Raw genomic sequence first — 20,538 nt, 5'->3', positions numbered from 1 at the left:
AAATTGTGCCTATCTGCTCATCTTAGGGGTCATGTTTATACTGCGAGTGCACAACAAAACGATCGGTCAAATAAATCATCAACCTAGAAAAGATAAAAGACACGGTTCATGTTAATTTATGAAGCAAATATAGATTATTCTTGACATTATCTAAAATGTATGTAATGGTGACGACGACACAGGGCCGGTCTCTTGATAACAGGACATCTAGCATTCAATGTAACTATTATGAAGCAAAACAGGTAGTATTAGTTTTGAACAATTCACTTGGAATATCATATCAATATCTCCCCAAGCACTCGGCAGCCCTGTGGCAGACTAATTATAGCTTTTATGATTATGTCAATAAAAGTTCAGCTCCTTCTTATGTTAGTAATGATAAGGCATTTACAAAAGTTACGACCATATATAGCTTTATGATCATCGTTTATGGATATGAATACTACATAAAATAAGCGCTATTCAGAAGCATAGATTGGATGTAGCCATGTTATGTTGCTTAATGTCTGTTGTAAATACAATGTCTTTACCCATGTTCTTGTGTGAACCGAAGGATGTGCAATAAATGTATGTGATGTTATCAATATCACCATCAGACATAGAATATGTACATGGACTCAAAGCTGTAAAATTATCAGCGTTGTGGTTTCAAAAACGTAACCTTGACAAGGAAGATCTCTTCCACCATACCATCCACTATGTTTGAACCTCGTACTGCATAGATAAACAAATAACATAGTTTAACGCACATACTCTGTTTCTATATCATTATCATCATCATTTTCATTCACCTTTTATCTTATGTACCTATATTGCATCAAATTTGTTATGTTTTTTTCTTGCTTTTGCTTCTAAATGTGTTTATTTATTAGTAATGATGCATTTCTTTTATTTACCTCTGGTATTCCGGAGGTGTTTGCCTTGTAAAGGATGCATTGATGCTGCTACCAGCACTTCACAGATTTCAATATGTGAATCTTTAATAAAGAAATAAACAAATAAAAACAAAACAAAGAAGCATTCTCTTTGCCGTGCTAAAAGGAAGCGCAAGCAGATGATGTTAAACTAACAGTGTGCTACATCGCGTACATATATGCATCGGCAAAAACATCTTCAATAGGTCATGTACGAATCGGCACTGCTCTGACATTCACATCTTCTCTGCGGAAAATCAATTGTTAGCATTTAGATCAGGTGGATAGACAAGTACAATTGAGATAGCGAGAGCAGGAGAGCTGTGATCGATAATAGCCCGCTCTTCTCTGTGATACATGGTTAAGGGTGTTGACACGCTATGAGATATGGGGACGCGAGCCGTTGAAGTGGTCTTGTTGAAGAGAAAGAAACATCTCCAGTGGCTGCCAGGATTGCTATCATCGCAACTTTGCCGGCAAACCGGTTTCAATCAACGTCGCAGTTTGGCGCTCGCAAATACGTCTCATTGGTCGAGGAGCTTGTTCATCATACAGGCACGTTCGCCCTACTAGACGGGAGCTCTCTTGACCCATGTTACGCTCGCATGCGTCCAACTGCATCTGTTAGATCCAATTGTTCAACCTAGCAAGCCAGGACTACAGAGTGGTCCGGTTCCCATACGGACTGAAATGTTGGCTAATGACCAGGGCTGAGTCAGCGAGAAGAGAAAGAATGATATGTTGACGGATAATTCCGGGCGGATAATGGCTTTATTTGGAACATTAATCATCCGAGCTTTCGTCTGCGTTGTCCCAGTGCTCCTGAACAGTGAGTATGATTCTATTTTAGAGATTACCCTATGCTGAGAGCTCTATCTGTTACCGGAAGGCGTTAAACCGATATCTATAACATCTTTATGAACTTACGATACATGCAGTTATCCTCAAAGGGTCGAGTACACTGGTGCATATATAGCTGTGGTGCATTTTTAACATCTCGGGCAATCGCCGGCAATACCTATCATTTGAAGGACACCCCCCCGTGTACATCTTGTCAGTCACACAGGGCACCACTCTTTGCTACAGTCTATGATTTAGAGATTTCGAATGAATTATTCTATGCATGTCAATCACAGGGCGAATTCCTCTGAGAAGCTAACATTATAATTCGGACTGTTTGGGGACGAATATATAACGACAGTAGTAAACACAAAATCAATGGATATCTAAGTCGATTACCTCCATCCGCGCAAGATCTGGGGTCCCGCAACGAATGAGATAATTACACATTCTTATCTCAGAAACGCCTACTTCCGTTCGTCAATGGCGACTTAAAAATTCATGAGGTTACCGGGGAAAATAGTAAGAGGATGTTTTTAAAAGGTCATCCTCTGTCAGGGACGTTTTACTGATTCTCCACACCCTTCGTTGTAAAAGTGAGTGTTAACGCTTTGCTTGAAAACCGTTTTTACTTTGCATAATCTATACATGATTCACTTCTGTGCATCATGGAGACATAAAATAGGATTTACTAGTCCATATCAACCTATATTCTATTACCTCCAATGGAATGTAAAACCTATTACATGAACTGCCATGGTATGGCAATTGGTATTTAATCTTTTTCCTTTATGTGCACATAAATATAAGAAGCAACATGGAAGCTCCGTGTATTATATTTTGAGATATATGATTCCATTTCCGTAAAAACAAACAAAATGTAGGCTCTTGTGTGTGTAAAAGACAGGGCAAGTAGATACCTTAAAAACATATAAAGTGCAGTGTCAAAATAATGGCTTGTAAGCCAATATCTTATTCGGTAAATCGTAAAGGCATGAAATGTATTTACGACTGAGACCCGAATGTATCATCTGGCTGTGAGAGACATTTGATATGTGATGGTTCCATAAGCTGTTTTTATGCGCCGCAAGTCGCAAGGGAAATTAGCCTAACAAGACAACCCATGATTATGCTGTTTGACAAAACAAGAACGTGATAGGTACGCAGCGTAATTGTTCCGTTCTGGCACAACCAGCCCAATTAACGATCTATCCATTGGGTCCTGCTTTATTCGCATGTGGATACAACATATGCGCCGCCAGAGAGGCTTTGTGTCAAACAGGGACAATGATCTTAAAGTATGCCTTAAAGTAAGCGTAAGTGTTGCGTTTTTAAATGAATCCATCCTTTATTAATGCTTTACGTTATCTAAAGGTCACCTTTCGTGTAATTATCTAGTTCCACAACAGAGGGCCAGTGTTGAAGCACTTCTATGAAAACAAAAATCTTGCGGTTTGAAAAAGACATATGGTCGAACCAACAGTCCCAATCCGAACTGGGGGAAGCTACAACTACTTTTCTTCCATTCCATTAGTACGACACAGTGGGTAAAATTATTTCACTTTTGATAAGTGGTAGTTCTTGGACACCTGCTGTTTTAGTAACATTTCCTACAAACAGTATCATCATCCTAGAGTAATTTAAACTTATCTGTTTAGAGTTTGTACGGTATTCACTGCACGGGGACACATATTCTTGTCCAGGTTACAAACATATTTTGTACCTAAAGAGTAGACAATGGCTTTAGCGTTTGAATAAGACATATTGCCCGCCTCAGGCCAAGCTGATTTGATTCAATAGATGACATCCTTTCGTGCATCGATTTTCGTCCGTTTCAGAAAGTTTTCGTCCATACTAAGCTGATACTAGGAGTTTCAGATATATTGAATTATGATTGGTTCCTTCGACTACAGAATGCACAATAGTTTAATAGACCTATTGCCGCATCTTACGTTATTCTGATTCTTTTTCTACGGTTGCCATCATCTGTAGTATACAAAGTTGTTTCTGTCTGCTCAATGAATAAAAGAATGAATGAAGGAAGGAATAAAGAATGAAGAAATAGTGTCAGGATTCAATTATGCATTTTAACATTGCCAAAACCACCAGACAAAAAGCCTTATTGAATGAATATAAGTAAGGGAGACACATTTTAGGAACAAAATAAGTCAACAAGTTATATAACCGAGTGTAAGTCTATTCAATGCTACAATGATGTTCCTGTATTTTGCACCTGTACTGTACCTGAATGATCTTTGCAGCACTGTATCAACTGAGTCTAGGGCACAGTACTAGAAGGCGAAGCCCATCCCCCATCTTCCACCGCCTTTTACCTCCCCAACCGAAGTCAGGTACACATTTGTACACCAAGGTGGAGTGGGGAATGTCGTGTAAATTGCCTTAGCCGAGGGTTCAGTACCGGTGGCATATCAGGGGATTCAAACCTTGTACCTCTGGGTTCTGGACCAAGCATCCCACGAAGCAGCACTGTACTGGTACCGGTACATAAATATGTGTACTGGTTATCGGTACACAATGCGTACTGCTTCCCGGTACACATCCATACTCCTAACGTGTGCAGCTGGCACATATATTTGCCCATTAGATGCTGTTCTGGTAGGATAACGCTGCACCTGGTTCACATGTCTGATGAATTGATCTAACGAGGCAGTAATCCTTTTACACACGTTATATGTAAGCACACATATTTCTCACCATTAGCGTCTATACGTAACTGATTTGAGTAATCTTGAAGTATTCATATTTGAAATGTTTCTAACGGTAACTGATTTCCGTCGTATCTTAAAGTCTTGTGATCACACAACAACAAGGACGACATAAAGCTTTACAAATCTTTCAAAAGGAGAAAATACTATCGAGCTTGGTGAAAACTTTTGGTCATTCACACCGATGTATCTATGTACTACGTACGTTTGTATGTATGTATGTATGTATGTATGTACGTATCTCTCTATCTAGTATTTATCTATTTATCTATATCGATTTATGTTTCCATCCATTTACCCACCCATCTATCTATTTAAATGTATCTGTCCATCTATATAATATCTATCTATCCTGCTATCTATTTAGCTTTGTATGTATATATGTGTCTATAGATGTATCTATCTTTATATATAAATCCTATATGGTTTATATATATATACATATATATATATATATATATATATATATATATATATATATATATATATATATATATATATATATATATATAAAAGCTTCTAAGGTTTCATATATCCAGCACTAGTTCACCTGATAACTTGATTAGCATTTTCCATGTCGAACTAGTTCTACTCTTGCAAAGTTTATCAATCCTACAAAACTTTTAAAACGGATAACATGAGGGCAGGCGATCTTGCGTCTTCAGACTTTCTTTATGTTAATATTTCACATGCAAACTATTCCAGAATTGGGACACAGATCGACAGGAAATCCCACATGGGGTATTAGGCCGCTGTCCAGTCATGTGCCAATTAGATGGCTGTTAGGAAAACTCGTGATCTAAATGGTGATGCTGACTTTACTTGGAAGGAATAGTCCCAAAGGGCCCAACGCCCAAATAAATCGAAGCAGCCTCATTGGCCGAGTTATAGGTACGAGCATGTCAAAAGGTAGTGCGATCATTTCGGTGTTCATGATACGGATTAATCATTAGTTACGCCTCATTTACCCTAACGACACTCATCCATTAGGCCCCTTGTTAGGCACAAGGAGAAGACATTAAGGCATTTAAGTGTGGTAAAGGTGAAAGGTGAGGTAATCCATTTTCATTTGCTGGATAACAGGTCCGAGTCAAAGCTGATCATTCACTCAATGCTCTCAACTTATAAGTGCGATGCAAAATTATGACTGACACTGATATGGTGTGCAAATGATTAGCCACCAGTTGACTAAATGACATTGTTCAGTGAGCGGTTTCACCATTGTAGATCTTTGACAATGTTCTTCGCTTTTTCTTGCAGCTATATAATATTTAAGAATCAATACCAAATTTTCCCGAAAACACGTAATGTATGGCTGTGTACAATACTCGCTTTTCTTATTCCCAAGTCTAATTTTTCACAGCAAAGAATTTACAATTACTTTTTTCTGGTAGCTATAAAGTTATGATGTTAAAAAAATCAATGGCAAAATATCCAGAAAACACGTTATATATGGCTGTGCATAATCATCACATTTCCCATTCTCAAGTCTAATTTTTCACATCAACGAGTAAGCCTATCTTGCCCGTTTTAGACCAATAGATACTTGATCGGTTCTTAAAAGCAATATAGAATCAAATGCCACAATCGAATTCATCACTCGGAATTACTGTCAAAATGTAAGAGACCGTGCTGAAATGCATTCCATCAAAAGGGCCATTCATTTATAATAGATAGTTTATATTACTAGTAAGCCTATAATCAATATATACCGGCTTAAAGTGCAGGCCATCACATTTATTCACTCTTAATAGCAACTACCAATGACCTGCGAGATAAGGTAACCCTATTCATAAGGCTATTTGATCCCTTGCAGAATGCCACATAACCAACTGAGCCATAATAAACTATAAGGAGACAGAATTTCAATATGCCTTATCCTGTATAAAGTCACCTTAATGACCGCTACATGAAAACTTATATTAAGAAAAGTAACGAATTAAAGTCTAAAAGACATTTATGATAAAATCGATTCAATTGTGTAAGGGGACGCTGGTTTGGGATGAAGGAAATTGTGAAATAGTCGTAGATTAGGACAAAAGGTACAAAGTGATGAAGTAAACTCAGAAAAATGAAATCTATAAATTTATCTGAGTAAAACACCCATGGCTCTCCTCATGTTGTAAACATACAATTTCATTGTATAATAAACGCTATAGCCAGGTTGAAAAAAAAGTATAAACGAATGCATCAACTTTTGTTAGCTTACCTTTAAAATAAGGTGAATATAACTTTATACTGATGCAAAAGCATTTACTATATAGTCAAAATGCAATGAATTCAAAGAAGAGGGATCTTTAAATGATCTTTGCATTGTGATGTGATGGATTTCAAAATCTACTAGAAAAAAGCCCTGCAGTTCCAAAACAAGCTGCTAGGAGGACGGAACCTACACCATTTACAGTCTGAAATGTACAAACAACGTTAGGTCTGCTGCAGTATCAAGGTCACACACCGGGGCCCAAAATTTACCATGACATTGGTCTTCCTAACACCTAACCACATACCAAATACACACATAGACGAGCCCAAAACACTATATCCATTTCTCATGGAGATAATAATGTAACAAATGTTCGAATATGGACATAAATTCAGCTCATTTCAATGTTCCAAGCGGGCTGGTGTTGGATACGGAATGCACTTCCTATGTACGGGGTGATTTCTTGAAACATGTTTCAATCTTTACCGGCGGCAGAGTACCGTGAGCTCCATTATCGGTGTATCAGGGTCAGTGGTGGAGGCATTTGAAAGGCACTTAACGGCCTAACAGTGCCGAAGTGCCAAAATGGACCGAAGCCAAGACATTTTAAGGCTAGCGCCCTTGCTGAAGGTCATACGAATCCTGAACCTTACTCGGTCAATCTGAACCCTTGTCAGTCAACTGTGCCCCGACCCCTGACAAGACCTTGTCATTGGAAATGATGGGCACAAGCTCCACCTGGTGGCAGCTAACGGTTCTATCCAGTGGGTATATCCCTGCCTGTTGCTCGCGACAAATTATTGCGAAAACTTTGCGATTTTTTGCCAATTTCCCTTTGCGGTCACACTGACCTTCGACGCACGGGTAAAATACGTGACCTAAACAAACAAAATGGCCACTCCCAGGATGTCATGTCCTCAATATTGGCCCCACATCAGAATCAAGATAACCATATTGTAAATTGCAATGTTACCACTGAACTAATAATCAAAGTACAATAACTAAGATTCTTCAAAAAGTGATTTGTCTGTTGGCGACTAGTTTGCGTCCCTTCGCATTTTGCCTATTGCGATTATTTTGGAAGTGTTAGAAAATTCACAACAAATTGGTGCCGAACTGCGAAAAACTGCAGCCGATTGGCAACTGTTTGCGACAATTTGCGAATGTATTTCGCAAACAGTCGCCACAGGCGTCGCCCAGTGAGATACCCTTTTCAGCCACACCTGGCTGTATCGATGTGAAGGAGTACAAACCTTCGATTGTAAATCCAACATCAAAACTCTGCGGTTCTATCTAACACATACCTGACAGCCCACCGACATGAATAACTTATGGCTTAAGTTAATTGAGTGCCAATCGATCATCATAAATGGTTGATTTACAGACGTTCATGCATGAACGCTATGATTTCAAGGCATAAATTCTAATTAATGATTTAAAGTATTCTTTGGAGTTTTATCTACTAGGGAATGGCTCCCTCGGGCCCGTTCACTAGACGTCCCTTAAAAGGCAGTTGCGTGCTGACTTAACCATACGATAAGTGACCCCTTGACCTGTTTCTCGTACCATGAGGTAGCTTGTATTTGCAGAGGCGCCCAAATGTCCAAACATATCATTGAAACGTCAGGGAGGTCAAGGTCCAGTCATGATAAAAACGAACAGTAGCCTATAAGCTCAAAGGCCACCAAGGAAAAGGCAAGCATATGTAATACAGTCAAAAGTACATGGGGAAAATGTGTATGGTTTTTGTTCTAGTGTTTTACTATGTGCCTTTTGCATGATCGTGCAAACCAATATTTTGTCTTCACTTTGGTGATTTATTGAATTCACTCTAGCATCATAGACTTTGATTTTCAATTTTGATATTCTGTAATTTGAATATTTAATTTCTCTGCATTTTAACGAACCTTTCTGACTATGTTTTAATGGTCACAAAAGATTGTTAAGGTGCAGTGGTCCACGGTCCAGTAAATTTTAATTTGTTCGGATCGTCTTTGAGTCTGTATTAAACGAATATTCCAAGATTGATGTCTTCAAATACTTGTTTTTCCCTAGATTTATCCTAGAGTAGAACTCGGTTTCACCAATAACAGCATCCTCACTAAGGAATCTTTAAACAACGCTTGCAGTTAGACGTATTTTTTTAAAGGTAGATTTGGCAGGTCGTTCAGTGTAATATAACCAGCTGCGTGCTTTGAACGGCTTCAAAGCGGCTACATATAGAAAGATACAGATGCTTGTGTGTTACACTGAATGGTGGCTATACCAGCTATTCAGAAACAAACCGTGTGCTACAAACGCAAGCAACATAATATAACATGGCGCATTTTGTGTCTCTTCTGGAACATTTCTAGGCTGTCTGTCACAAGAAGGCATCGGGTTTACACTACCGAGAGGAGTGCAAACGACACTTGGAGATCCCGTTACACTCGCGGCATCCTACTCTACAAATTACGCCGTCATCTCCGTCACGTGGTACAAGGTACAGGAGAGCGAGACGTCATCAGATAAAAGAACTACTGTGTTCTCCTATGTACCTCTGGCAAACATCAAGAAGGCGTATGGAAACTACAAGGGAAGGGCCCAACTTGTCGGAATGGCTTCTTTGCGGATAGACCCGACAAGAGTAGAGGATGAGGGGACTTACTCACTCTCAATCATGACAGACCAACTTGGGAATGAAGAAAAGTTCATACGTTTGGATTTGTTTGGTAAGTTGCAATCAACACCATAACACAGAACCGAGTAGATAAAACACATTTACGTCATTCTTCTATGTGTTGACAACCTCCATAGGGAAGTTTACTAGTGCAGTCAGTCCTTTAGCTGGCGAGCTTTCCTGACCATTTTCTTTTGCCTCGGCAGCAGCCACTCTCTTAGTTTCAAATGTTGAAACGCCGCTGTGAATCAGCTGTTGCCAGACACTTCGATCATAGACATAGAGCTCTCATATGTTGTCTTGCACGCGGCCTATACAATTAATCCTGGAGAGGCTCTTTAAACCGGGGTGAGATGTCCACTTTGGTGGGCGTTGCTTCTTACCAGCTGTCATTCAATCAGAGAATCGTCTGAATGTTTCTTTCGGGTGATTCCAATTCTATGATTGGCTGATAGTTATCAAGAGGCCACGCCCACAAAAGTGGAAGCCTCAGGCTGGCTTACCAGAGCCTCCCTGAAGTTGATTACACAGACCGCGTGCGTACGGTAAACAATCTGTTTAATCGAAGTTTTTTTTTTTTTGTTATAGGATGTTGCAAAATTATAAATACGCCATTTTGTCTATATCTCTTCAAACATCATCGTTTCTGTATACGTAAAGGTGGTATAGGAAGCGACAGCATCTAGAGTTTGTTGCCGCATTGATCTTTAGTCTAGTTATAAAGAGATAACACAAGTCTGCACTCTCTTAATACTTGTATGTTTCTGTTTATTCTCAAGTGCCTCCAAAGTTAGAAGTGGGCCCGTCCAATCCTTACATCACCACCATCGGCACAACAGTCACATTAACATGCAGGGTGAGGAAAGCCAAACCGACAATATCAACTCTTCATTGGGAGAAAGATGGCGGACGAATTGAAACAAGCGGGTTATCGGGAAAGTATTCAGGAGGAAACAGAGACAAGCCATCATTGACTATACGTCACGTGACAAGAGCAGATTCAGGGCTATATTCCTGTCTTGTGCAGCACGTGACCCGACCAGCTCTGGCCAGCATACATCTGGAGGTTCTTTGTAAGTACTCGGTTCACAATTTTTTTCGCTTCAGTCCCGGTCACAATCGTCTCACGATAGTCGTACGATCGTCGTACGATCTCAACTTGAAAGTATACGTATTCTTCGGATAGTTTTGCATGTGTCGTTAAAAAATCATTAGCTTTCTTCTTACCGAAAAGCCTGTACTAGATTCTTCTGGGCGGTTGGTTTTGTCATAGCCTGCATGAAAAATCCCATCAAAATCAAACGTTCACCTATGCCATGTTACCCAGTCCTCGGTGGTGCATCATCTTACCCCGTGCCCCCGCGGCTGTGGGTCGACCGATGATGATGACGACATGTTACCCACAGTGCATTTCATTCGCAAGCGCAGTTGAAACAATGCTTCTTATTCCTTTTTCTTGTCCACATTTAATCCTTCGCTCGAGACCGTATCCATTCTATTTCTAGATCCAGCGTCTATTATCAGTATTTCAAACTTGGCTGAGGTCAGCGTCGAGAATCACGTGACGTTCCAGTGCGTTGCCGACGGAAACCCGCCACCAAACATCACGTGGTCAAGAGGAGGACGGCTGCTCCCTTCAAACGTCTACTCCCTGTCACGTGACGTGCGCACCAGCTCATTGGTCCTGAATGACGTCAATGTGAACGACAGTGGAATCTATACGTGTAGTGCAAGCAACGGTGTGGGGAAGATAGGGAGACGGACGACACAGTTGGTTGTTTTAGGTAAGACCGAACATCTTCACCCTTTTATGAGGGCCCCCCTCACACTTATCATTTGCCCATGCATGAATGGCATATCAACAGTTTTTTTTTCTTCATTTTTTGCCTTAGGAAAAGTTTGCGGGGAAGAAGTTGCTATCTACTTTAACTCACCGCTGTGCAGCCTAATAATCGAACCAAAGAAATGACTTTTTATGCCGCGAACTTTACCTAAGCCCCCAAATAAGTTAATGCTCAACTCATGCGGACGTGCATATATATACGCCCTCAAAGCCCCCTTCACACTTGTTCGTATTCTCATATTCACGTCCGCATGGGCTCCGAACTCACATTGTTACGTTTCAGGTAAATCTTTTGCCGAAGAAGTCATTTTTTTCGGTTCGATAACCAGGCTGCACAAGGGTCAAAGCAGAAGACAACTTGTTTTTCCAAATTTTACATAAACAAAACAAATTCTAATACGCAACTTATACGGACTGAATTCAATACACGCACAAGTCTGACCGGGCCCTAAGCTCTACATCCTAAGCCGTACGAGTTCTCTCTTATGTCCTAGAAATTAATTTAAGATGAAAAAGGCAGGGTAATGTTCAATACCAGAGTATGCTTAACCAATATCATAATATAGATAGTTGAGAATAACATAATAGGAACATTCGGCAACATGCTATTCTTATATTAGCTCATGTTCACCATGAGATTATGAATAATATCTCAAAAACACACGAATATTGGTAATTATAAGCCTCCAGATTGCGCACGTGAGTCATTATACTACGGGATGAAAATTACATCCTGTGCTTAGTGGACAAAGATAAACGCTCTTAATCCTTAACCAAATGGGGTCTTATCTCACAACGCAAAACACGGTAATACTCCATAATTCCTTTAGGTATGTATCTCTACACCGCTTAGCCGGATAATACTCAGCAAGGCGTATTCATATCCGATTTAGATAATACCCGCGAAGTTCTTGATAAGATTTGTATGTAAGAGAAACAAATTACAGCAGGAAACACGGCTGTGGCTTTTCAATTGGGTATTGTAGCAATTGCATTTTCAGCCTACTAATGATGTGGCTTTCAGTTAAGCATATTTGAAGAAAAAAAAATAAAGGCTTAAATATTTTTAATTGGTTAATTTGAATATTGCCTTTGCATTCATAAAGTAAACATCATCTGGATAATTTAATACGCGTAGATAAGTTATCTACGAGTGTATTAAATAAATCTAAAGAGTACCAGTGGGCAATCGAATGACGGTGGCAGTACATCAATTAACAGGATTATCGATAATCAGCATTGGCATGGACAGATACCCAATCATTTACTTTTGGTAACGCATCTGTAAGCAGCGACACCTATAGCTGCAATACAAAGTGAACCAGTCAGAATTTCCTTTAGGAAGGGGGCAGCCTGTTACTTTAACGTCGGTTGTATAGAGCATTTGTCTGTGTACAAGGGGTCTTTTTATTTAATGAATAGTGACTTGCCAACCTGATGAAACTATTCGCGGAAATATAGTTACTGTCAGTGAATATTAGTCATCCGGGACAAGGAAATGAAGAATAACATTGTAATTTAATCGATACCACTGGATTACCGCCTTTTATTTCTAGACGTCTCAAGTGTCCACGTGGCACTTTTCGTCAGTGAAGGAAAATGACGAAAAGTGTAAGGTGGACATTTGTAACTACTGACATAAAAAGGCGGTAACCCATTGGTATAGATGCAATTGCAGTTTTATTCTCAGTGTATAGTGACCGTCTATTCTTTGTGAATATTTGCAGTTCCGGAAAAACGAACGACATCCGCCACATTCTCCACAGTGGCTACGGTAATTGGATCATCTGCAGCGGTTCTCTGGTTGATCATCTGTGTTTCCCTGGTGATGTTTCTAGTTAAGCGCCACCGCAGACAGGGAGAAGAAAGGAAGAAATTCTCATCTCTCTATAACATCGGTCTAGCGGGGACGACGTCGCCAAGTGAAGCAGACGAGAAGAAAACAAACGTGTGTAAAGAAACACCGGGTAGGTCCATCATCAACAATGATTGATTAAAAAAATATAGATTGTTTAACAGTTACAGCCAAGAGACTCCATCGATGAAGGCACATTTAATACAACGAGTTCAAATCATAGGGTGAAAAAAAATCGTAGCAGATAGAAGGGCATATACACAGTCTAACACTGAGATTCATATACGTAATCCTCCCAGCAGACCCGATATGTTCATTACCTCCCATAGCCACCCTGCCCTTCCGGGCCCCTGAACACGGTTCTGGCGACGTCACCACCAAATAGCTTTCAGCTAATCAGAGGGTTTGCTAAAGCTCATTTTGAGCAAAGCCGAAAAGGACGCTGGTAAGCTTTCAGCCAATCAGCTTACGTCTTACATAGTATTACTTAATTATTCATGAGCAACCAACGACAATTTGTGCCAAATAAGGCTAGCTCATTAATTATTTCTGACCAACTGCCAGTGACGTCCCCAGAAGCCAAAATCTCCGTTCAGAAGATCAGGGCTGAGACCGGGAAGGTTTGCCGAACAATTCCCGAGCTGGTTTCAGCACTGATGAAAAAAGGTGATACATATGAACATTAAATTCAGCATCTACAAGTTCAATCAAAATATTCAAAAATCGTAGCAACAGCAGTGCTCGAGATATAAAAACCGATAGTTCCGCTGCAGTACCATAACAAGCTAAGGGTTTTAAAATCTTATCATTTCGAGGTCCTATAATTGAAGACATACACGCGCGCATACCGAAAATTAAGATATTTCACCCAGGCCTTCTCAAGTTATGGTTTTAACAAACGCAATAGCAAACAGACGGACGCTGACAAAACATAACGTCCATTTTTCATGGAGTCAGTTATTCATTAAGTAATCACAGTTATTCATTAAACAGAAGTATAGTACTGCGGTAGCACTGGGCCGTAGTAAAAATGCAGCCCAGTTGGTGACTAGTCCAAGTTATTGATTTACCCCACAAAGGCATATATCTTCATGACGGAGACGAATGACTCTTCTGCTACATTTACCCCCTGTTACAAGCACAGCGCACAATATAATGAACTCTCAGCAACCTCGTACCCTCAGCAGTTCACCTTATCTGACTAGGACAATCGTTAAAAATGATTTTAAGTCAGCAGTCACCATTCTCTCCAACTGTAAGTCATAGTACCATTGACTGTGATTTTAAAGTCGACATGGAGGTTTATTTTTGGTAACTGTTGTGTTGGAAGTCATCTGTCTCTTCACTTCGGTCACCGAGTCATCTATCAATGTCAAAATAATAGTTATTACCTCCTTGAAAATTGAGGTATTGTTTACGGTTTATGTGTGTATTGGTCAGTGTCTAATGTTATTAGAATATTGCAGAGTGGCATCATGTAATGCTAGGGTCACATTTCCAATCCGGGGCCCGGCCGGACAGTCTTTGGGAACGAAAAGTATAATATAAAAGACAACAAAAACACAAAACGTACCCAAAACTATTTAAGAGCATAGCTTGTGCAAATCTATTGACATGCATATTTTTCGTTTGGGCAAACAGCCCGGCCGGGCCCCGGTTAGGAAATATGACCTTAGCATAAGTTGGCAATGGGCTACTGGGATACTTTGTGAGAATTGGAAGTACGGTTCGGTTCGGGTCCATTGATATTGTATTTGTAAAGGATGGCTTATGGCTCCACCCGTAAAGTAATGTCTGGTCGTTAGGTGTCTTGTAATGGAATGACTTGGAACGCCCTAGTCTTATTTGCTGTGTATCAAGCCTGGTGCTATCTGCATTAAAAATCTAAAGCGTTCAGCTGAATAGCATCACCAACAATTTACAATTGCAATTTTCTTACAGACATGCCAAATGACATACAATCGCCAAGTAGAGAAATAGCAACAACAAGAGGAACTAAACGAACTGGTAAGAATAAAAATGTTTTATTTACGTTTATGTCATAAAAGGACTCATGGTAATTCCATTTCCACCCAGTGACCCAAAAGACGCTAGACCTTCTTTGGGCCAGAAGAGTAAGTAGAAAAAAATCTAATGCATGTATTTGATGTTTGGATTTGAATTTCCTAGTGTAGGTTTTGGTCTATTCCTGCCTTTCCCTAAGTGAACTGGGAACGTTTATGGCTCAAGTTTAAATGTTATATGCTGGATTTAATGTAGTGGGAAAATACTATAGTTGCTGCCTCTACCGACAGACAGGAGATGTGCCAAGGTTCTTTACGACTACAAACCACGAGAGGACAATGAGCTGAGGCTTGAAATCGGAGACATTGTCGAGATTTTGGAAGGAGAAGAAGGAACCTGGTGCCTGGGGTATCTCAGAGGCCGGATGGGGCTGTTCCCTTCAAACTATGTGCGATTCGTCCCCATAAATGAGGGTATGCAAATATATGTTAATGATTTTTAACCAAGGTTAAACTGTAGATTGCCAACAAAAAAAATTCATTTTATTGGTCAGCTCCAGTCTTTATCAATTATGCCGATAGAATACTTGTCTCGCTAAGCAGTTAATCATATGTTACAAAAAAGTCTATGGCACCCCTCGTCTTTGTTGAGTAATGGTAGAAGAGCCCGGATGTAGATGGCTTCTTAGGCATGCATGATGACGCAAATGTTATATTGCAATCTTCTCGTGTTTTTCTGAGTCTCTTGAGTGTCATGTTCAAAAAGATAATACATTTATATGCACTGTCTTAGATTTGTATATGTATAAGCTAACACCTTTTCTCTATTGTTTTACCACAGTATCACCGGCAACATCACTTTACATACATTGCATCTCAGAAGACAATGGCAAATCAGTAAAGGACCACCTATAGCTTTTTGCGGGAGGCTCATGCTACAATTTGCACAACTTCCCACGAGACAAGTGCAGAGGTCCCGCGGGCTTCAACAGACTGCATTCGTTTTTGATGGTCTGCCATACACATCGAAGCATCTTATACATCGAAGCATGTCTGAGATTATGGCGGAGTTTTGATGAATATTCTGAACGTTGTGTCTAACGTCTATCTTTCATTGACGAAATATTCTGAACGGTCGTCTTCATTTTTACAGATCTTATTTTTGTCAAAGATCGTTTTCTAGGACTTAACCTGAAAGACACAGGAATGGACGTTCCATCCCCATAGGTCACAAGCAATATATTTAGTTAGACTGGCCTCGACCAGCGAAGTCAGAAATGAAAAAGAATATGATGGTGCCATGTAATTTTTAGGATCTTTACAAATCACCATCTTCCGAAAGCGTGTAGCTCGTCGTAAATGCAGATCTATCATTCCAAAAACCGAATATAAACAAAGGTGCCTTCATTGGTACTTATGGCTATTATGAACTTCATAATCTCACACTTAAAGCTTAATATATTCAAACAGTGATAAGATGATGGCCCTTTCGCCTTTTCTCAGAAGTCTTACTTATCTCAGCTCGAGGCGTAAACTAACTGGAATACCGTGAAATGATTGTGGTGTTACGAGTGCACAAAATAAAGACCAAGGATTTATAGAAATGTAAATGTGTCTTTTGTGTCGTCAATTGATGCCCATCAATTTCAAACCAACTGTAGGGATCCTGTAGTTCTAAGATGTGTACATACAAGTATTTCCAGCGGCTATCCTAATACACAAATCGTATTCGCCAAAAAAAATTCAGAACAATAAAGTCTTCTCTCAAAGGGAAATTGCATATTGTATTGTAGCTCTTATATTAAATCCAAGTTTATATCTAGTTCCTTACGCTCTCACTTTTCCAGTACAAATTCTGACCATATCTGAAGTCTGCATTTTAAGTTGTGTGCCAAGGCAATGGGCCCACTGGGTTTGCAATCACTATGTTTGGTCTTTACTAGCCAATGATTGCAACACCGCAGCGGTCAAACAAGCACCCTCCAAATGAAGATACCCCTTATCGTTTCCTCATTTAAAAAGCAATCAGACAAAGGTGTCTGAAAACATCGTATGCATGCTGATTGTAGCATAACACTGAATAAATCTATGGTGCGGTTACGTTCATGATGTGTCTAGATTTTAGTATACTGCTGCCTGTCAATAGATGGATATGCCCTTGAACTTAATACAGGTTATAAATGATGTTCGGTGTTAGATATTCATGTATTAGCTCCCTTGCCCGTGTCAAAAGAACTGGAGACTTGAATCTCCACGCATCAGATATTCCGATGGTTAATGTCACAGAAAAGCCGAGGGGTCGATATAACAGGAACGCTGATCGTGGAAACGCTGTAGTAAGGCTACGTGTGGGGAAAAAATGTATTGGCATCGGCTTTTGTTGCTCTGCACATGTGTGTCTGAAGCTGTTTGAAAGTTTTCAAATTGAGCGATCTTCAATGGTGTTCCTCAAATGATAGAAGAGCCTTTAAGTATCAAATAAAGCGTTGTTGGCTAAAGATGAAGGTGTTTAAAACTTCGAATTTTCCTAGAGCTATTGTGGAGTGGAATTCGTAGCTACCAAGTACGGTTTGTAGCCTTACTAGATGTTCAAAAGTTAAGATGTGACATGTCGTTTTGTATAATATATATGGCTGCTCTCGCGCTGCTTGCCTGCAAATCGGGTGCGTTAAAACCGAAGGACAGTTATGTCGGCTATGTATATACAGGTACAGAAAAAAAGGCTAAAATTGTCCAGAGCTAACGGTTAAGTTAATGTCAATGTTAATATTGTATGAACATAGCTGTTCCCTATTACATAGCAGAAAGAAAATAACCTCCAGCAGATGCTCAATGAATAATAGTTGCACCTCTGATGCAATTCATGTTGGAATGCTTAATGCTGGCGCCTTCAACACGGATGCCAAGTTCTCAAAACCAGTGCATAACATTAAGGTCACGGGAGAGACAGAACACATCATGAGCCCAAGAGAGAAAACAATAAAGGCAGAGACTTCCATCAACCCTAGCAATAGCCCTAGAGATAACCCTCGCGTGCCATATATTGCTTACATTGAACTTTGTTCCTGAATATAATCTGACTAGAATCAATAGCTTCTTCTCACTATTGTAATAAATCTGCATATGGCAGAACGTCTGTCCGCAGGCAGTTTGACTTTATAGATGTCAAGACATCAATCTTATAGTTGGCACCTAGGGTCAGTAGTGGTGATTTAAACGCCAGTAATTCTCCACCAAGTAGTTTTGAATTAGCTGTGGGGTAGACATAACGTGACCAGGAAACCCCTTGGTGTATGTAATCTCCCAAAGGACACGCTCCACCAATCAATATTTAATCACATTACTGGGCAGGTTCAATCGTGAGAATTACCGCATACCCGCCTCTAGAGTCTGGGCCAGCGCGCCGTACGTGATTTTCTGTAATTACGTTTAAGGGGTAGATGGGTCGACTGAGATTTAACTTCGCACATGCCGGACACATTGCATGCTGTGGATGCTAAAATCACAAGCGACGGTAAAGCACAGAAGTAAAGTTTGTTCTTCACTACTCTGTCTTGGCCAGCGCACTGTACGTGATTTCCTGTGATTGCGTTGGGGAACATAATCCGACTAAGATTTAACTTCTCACACATTGCATGCGAAAATCTTTATCGATGCAACTCGTCGAGCGATATGTAAAATCTTTGGTCACTCGGAGCCGGAATAAAAGGTTGTAATCTTACTGGAATATCTATAAAGACAATTTAAACTCTACAACTGGATAGAAATTCAAAACTTCCGGTAATAAATCTCCAAATTTTCATCCAGTTGTAGAGTTTGAATTGTCTTTATATAATGTTTACCTGGATGTCTAACCTTTATAAACGCTACTGGAATAGCTCTCCCTTAAACACATACTGTTTCAATTGTCATCATTTACATGTACAAACTTCGTCTAATATCAAAACAAAAAATTGTGAGCATAAAGATATGATTGGAGGTACACACTTCCAAGGTGCTCTGTTGGTGCAGTTTGCGTGCTATCCGCATAGGTACGTGGTGCTGCATTCGAAGCTGAATCTCGACGGTTCCTGTACATGTCATTCTACACACGAGTTTCCTATAACTCGATTACTATTCCCTAGTTTAATATGTCAACCCTTGACATGTTGGGTAAATCATATATTTCCCTGAGGAAATTTCTCCTTTTTGTGAAACATTATGTTAATCGACCCTTTACCCCAGGAGAGCATATACAGCGTCTCAGACGACAGACTTCCAATGTCATATCCATCTTGATCATTTAGATTTGAAACAAGAAACATTGGATTGGAAACTATTTTGTTATGAGCAACATAGATCAGAATATATGTCATAAAACGCTCTAATAAAATGATACTATCGCCAGTTTATAACTCATATGTAACAAATTAGACAATCATAACTGAAATGTTATTGCTAATATTGCCATCGGATCAAATATCTAGGAAATTTAGTGTCATATCTACCTTTAATATTCGAGATGACTAACCCCTTTAAGTCACACTATTCTTTATTTATGTGAACATAAGGCATACACTGGTTCCAGTACAATAAAATGCATTTAGGCACGAGTTGATGTAATGAATAATAGAACAAGAAGTTTCTTTCAGGAGAAGTTTAAAAGGGAGCATATCAATATAACGCAGTTAAACACTCATACTGACTTTGTTTTATTGCTAACAACATGATTTTTATTCGTTATCATAAAGCTCCACACTATCATTGAACTGAATCAAACTTTATCGATTGCTAGATATCTCCCGATCTACGTTATATACGATTCCGTACGATTTTGTACATAGGTGATACATCAACCATCTTGAGAGTTCGTTTTGGTACCGTTTCCCTTTTTTTCATTCAAATCTGTTCCTTCAGTATCATAGTTAATAGACTGCAATTTCCAACATAAGAAATTTATCAACTTCAGCATCCGTCAAGGAATGAACAATCCACTGCTTCTGTGGCGTTACGTTGTGCAAATAGGACTGGAGAGAGACAAACTGCAGTTGATCAACTTCTACCGACACAGATGGAGCTTTAGTGGGGAATCTGAATCTTCTCGTACCTAAAGCACACACATAGGTTTCATCACACAACGAAGGAGCGCAGGTTTTATGGTAAGGGACAGCAAATATTGATTCTACACTATCATTGACGCTTGATTTATGCTCGTTGCAAACTTTAAGGGTATAACGTACGTTGGTGCCAGTATTGACTAGATGGATACAAATTTGGAAAGTCCGGCATTATCTAGCTTCTTGTAGGAAAGCCGCTCTGTGCGACGTCTTTTCACCTCTTCTATCATCTTATTTTTCCCCCAAAAAAATATACAGACATATATGGTACGGGCACAATAAGAGAAACTGACATATGAAACAAAATGTAATACAAAAATACAAACATGGCAAACGATAACTGCAAAACAGAAACATATGAACAAGAAATAATGAAAAGTTTGCACACATTACGAAATA

At 39.6% G+C, this 20,538-nt stretch overlaps 1 protein-coding gene across 4 annotated transcripts in view; it reads left to right on the top strand.

Annotated features, from left to right (window-relative positions):
- The window catches only part of LOC136443962 (protein amalgam-like), a 45,870-nt gene extending 29,217 nt beyond the window's left edge, over positions 1–16,653 (top strand). For 3 of the 4 annotated variants that reach the window (XM_066441346.1, XM_066441344.1, XM_066441343.1), the window contains exons 2-8: positions 9,038–9,394; positions 10,122–10,415; positions 10,848–11,126; positions 12,913–13,152; positions 14,982–15,047; positions 15,335–15,517; positions 15,885–16,653. In XM_066441346.1, coding sequence (XP_066297443.1) covers positions 9,038–9,394; positions 10,122–10,415; positions 10,848–11,126; positions 12,913–13,152; positions 14,982–15,047; positions 15,335–15,517; positions 15,885–15,958 — 1,493 coding nt within the window. In that variant the 3' untranslated portion in view covers positions 15,959–16,653. Of the gene's footprint in view, positions 1–1,605; positions 1,744–9,037; positions 9,395–10,121; positions 10,416–10,847; positions 11,127–12,912; positions 13,153–14,981; positions 15,048–15,334; positions 15,518–15,884 lie in introns of those variants that run through there. The other variant, XM_066441345.1, reaches the window with a different exon arrangement.
- The last annotated feature ends 3,885 nt before the right edge of the window (positions 16,654–20,538 follow it).

The sequence above is a fragment of the Branchiostoma lanceolatum genome, chromosome 10, assembly GCF_035083965.1.
Source record: "Branchiostoma lanceolatum isolate klBraLanc5 chromosome 10, klBraLanc5.hap2, whole genome shotgun sequence".
In the NCBI taxonomy this organism is placed as follows: Eukaryota; Metazoa; Chordata; class Leptocardii; order Amphioxiformes; family Branchiostomatidae; genus Branchiostoma; species Branchiostoma lanceolatum.
This window is presented reverse-complemented; position numbering and strand designations above follow the sequence as displayed.